The 2,465-nt window shown below is 46.2% G+C and overlaps 1 protein-coding gene across 1 annotated transcript; it reads right to left on the bottom strand.

The window, feature by feature from the left end:
• Positions 1-919: 919 nt before the first annotated feature.
• On the bottom strand, positions 920-1,913 carry LOC128097577 (olfactory receptor 2A12-like). Its single transcript, XM_052718171.1, is given in 2 exon segments — positions 920-1,885; positions 1,887-1,913. Coding segments are annotated over 2 exon segments (993 nt in total).
• Positions 1,914-2,465: the final 552 nt, after the last annotated feature.

Here is a 2,465-nt window from a genome sequence, read left to right as displayed (position 1 = left end):
ATGCAAGGGAAGAAAGGGAGCCAACGGTCACACTCAACAGTGGAACCTGCACTTAGGTGCTGCCTGAAAATTGGAGCAGATGTTGGAAGGTTCTGATGGAACCCCAGCTCCCTTCACTTCCAACATTGCACCACTTGGCAGAAAAGGTCATCATGTTTCCCCATAGACCATACTGAATGTATGTGTGAAGTTTGTTGTCTGAGCTGTATTGGTTCTGTTCCACAAACTGTCAGCTTAATTTTGTCCTGACAGCACGTGCTGTGCTACTTAGCATATAGGCCTCAGGCTTCTGTTGTCTCTACTGTCATGCTAGCCACAGTTAGCATGTTTTGTGGTGGTTTATAGGTATGCTGTTGTTTCCTGGGAACTACACCAGATCACATAATGTACATTACTTTCTGCCTTCTATGTAGAGGAATAAACATATCATCCATGCCAACAGAACTAGTATTTCTTCTCTCTGCACAAAAATAATTTCCACCTCCTGCTGTCGGGCTGATCCACACTACTTGCTTTGGCCAAAAGAATGTTTGGACAGAGAAGCAGATCACTCTTGAGAAGCCAAGAGATTGTGAGTTTGTCCACTGTTCCTTTCCTTCTGTTCTAGGGTGACATGTTGGCTATAAGGGTCCTCCTTCAGGGTGGATGTGAGAGGACAGAAGTTCACTCCCAACCTACAGCAACAAACATGACTAACAGATGAATCTTTGCAGCTATGATCCAGTAAGACTGCTGAGGTGTTTGGAATTGTACCATAATGTAGCCTGTCAATCAAGACAGCCACCTTGGTTTCACAGTGGGGTCCCAATTACCAAGTACTGTGTTGGTTCAAATGCACTGACCAGTTACATAAATAAAGACACTGTCGCTTTCTCAAAAAATGAATCCTCCACTCCAGCTTCTCCTGGATCCTGGTTCACTAGTCCACCCTACCATGCCACATCACCTTGAGAAATGCCCTCTTGATGTCTTTGTTCCGCAGACTGTAGGCCACAGGGTTGAGCAAAGCTGTAAAGACATTATAAAAGAGTGAGATCTGCTTGTCTCGCTCAGGGGAGTAGCTGGAGTTGGGCCTCATGTAGATGTAAGAGGCTGGACCATAGAAGAGTGTGACCACAGTCAGGTGAGAGGCACAGGTAGAGAAAGCCTTGCAGCGGCTCTGGGTGGACTTGATCTTCATAATTGCCATGGCAATATGAACGTAGGAGGCCACAATGAGGGAAATGGGAGTAACAACCACAAAAACACTCAAGACCAGATCTACCATCTCGATGATGTGGGTATCCATACAAGCCAGGCTGCGCACTGAAGGACCTTCACAGAAGTAGTGGTTGACCTTGTTGGGCCCACAATATGGCAGACTCATGGTGAAGAAAGTATGTACCAAGGCAGAGAGAAAACCACAGACACAAGACCCAGCTGCCAACCGAATGCACAGTCCCCAATTGAGGATGACAGTATAACGCAGTGGGTAGCAAATGGCCACATATCTGTCATAAGCCATAACAACAAAGAAGGTGCATTCAGTAGTAGCCAAAGAACCAAACACATACATCTGCAGCCAGCAGCCAGCAAAGGAGATGGTCTGAGAGTGAGCAAGAAGATGCACCAACATCTGGGGCATGGTGGTGGTGACATAGCCCATATCCAACAGGGCAAGTATACAGAGGAAGAAGTACATGGGAGTGTGCAGCTGTGTGTCCAGGCAGATCAGCATGATGATGAGCCCATTGCCCAGGACTGAGCATAGGTAGATGAGAAGGAACACAATGAAGAGGATGCTGTTGGTCGTGGGGTCCCTGGAGAAGCCAAGCAGGATAAACTCAGAAACCCAGCTTTGATTCTGCCCTGGAATCATCCACATGGTGGGGCCTGTAAGAGAATCACATTCATCTATGTGTCACCTGACACATGTCAGCTATAGAGGGAGAAAGGGAAGATACAGGCTGGAGAGATGGATCAGAGGTTAAGAGCACTGACTGCTGTTCCAGGGACCAGCTAGTTCAGAGCTGTTTGTGCCTCCAGTTCCAGGGGATCTGACTCCCACTTCTAACTCCACAGGCAAGAGATACACATGGTGCACTAACATGCAGGCAGGCAAAAACCCATACACATAAAATACAAAAAAAATAATACTTTCTAATTAAAAAAGAAAGGCTGGGGTCTGGGTTCTGAGCACACTGTTCAGTTTCTGGGCACACTTCTCAAGTTACTGAAATCCCAATGTCTCAGTCTCTTCATCTATCAAATGAGACTGATGACACTCCTGTCTCAGGATTATGATGAATATCTAAAGCATCTCATATAACTCTTGGAAACACCATGTAATATATGAAATGTTGTATGCAGTCTCAAAGTCTCATTCCACTTCTGGGAAGGCAGAGACAGGGGATCCTCAGAACAGGAGGGATAGCTGCACTAGATGAAATGATGAGCACTGTGTTTAACTGAGAGACTCTGCCTCA

The sequence above is a fragment of the Peromyscus californicus genome, unplaced genomic scaffold, assembly GCF_007827085.1.
Source record: "Peromyscus californicus insignis strain IS unplaced genomic scaffold, ASM782708v3 Scaffold_5__1_contigs__length_169319896, whole genome shotgun sequence".
Lineage (NCBI taxonomy): Eukaryota > Metazoa > Chordata > Mammalia > Rodentia > Cricetidae > Peromyscus > Peromyscus californicus.
The sequence above is the reverse complement of the archived record's forward strand: the minus strand, read 5'-3'. Positions and strand labels throughout refer to the sequence as shown.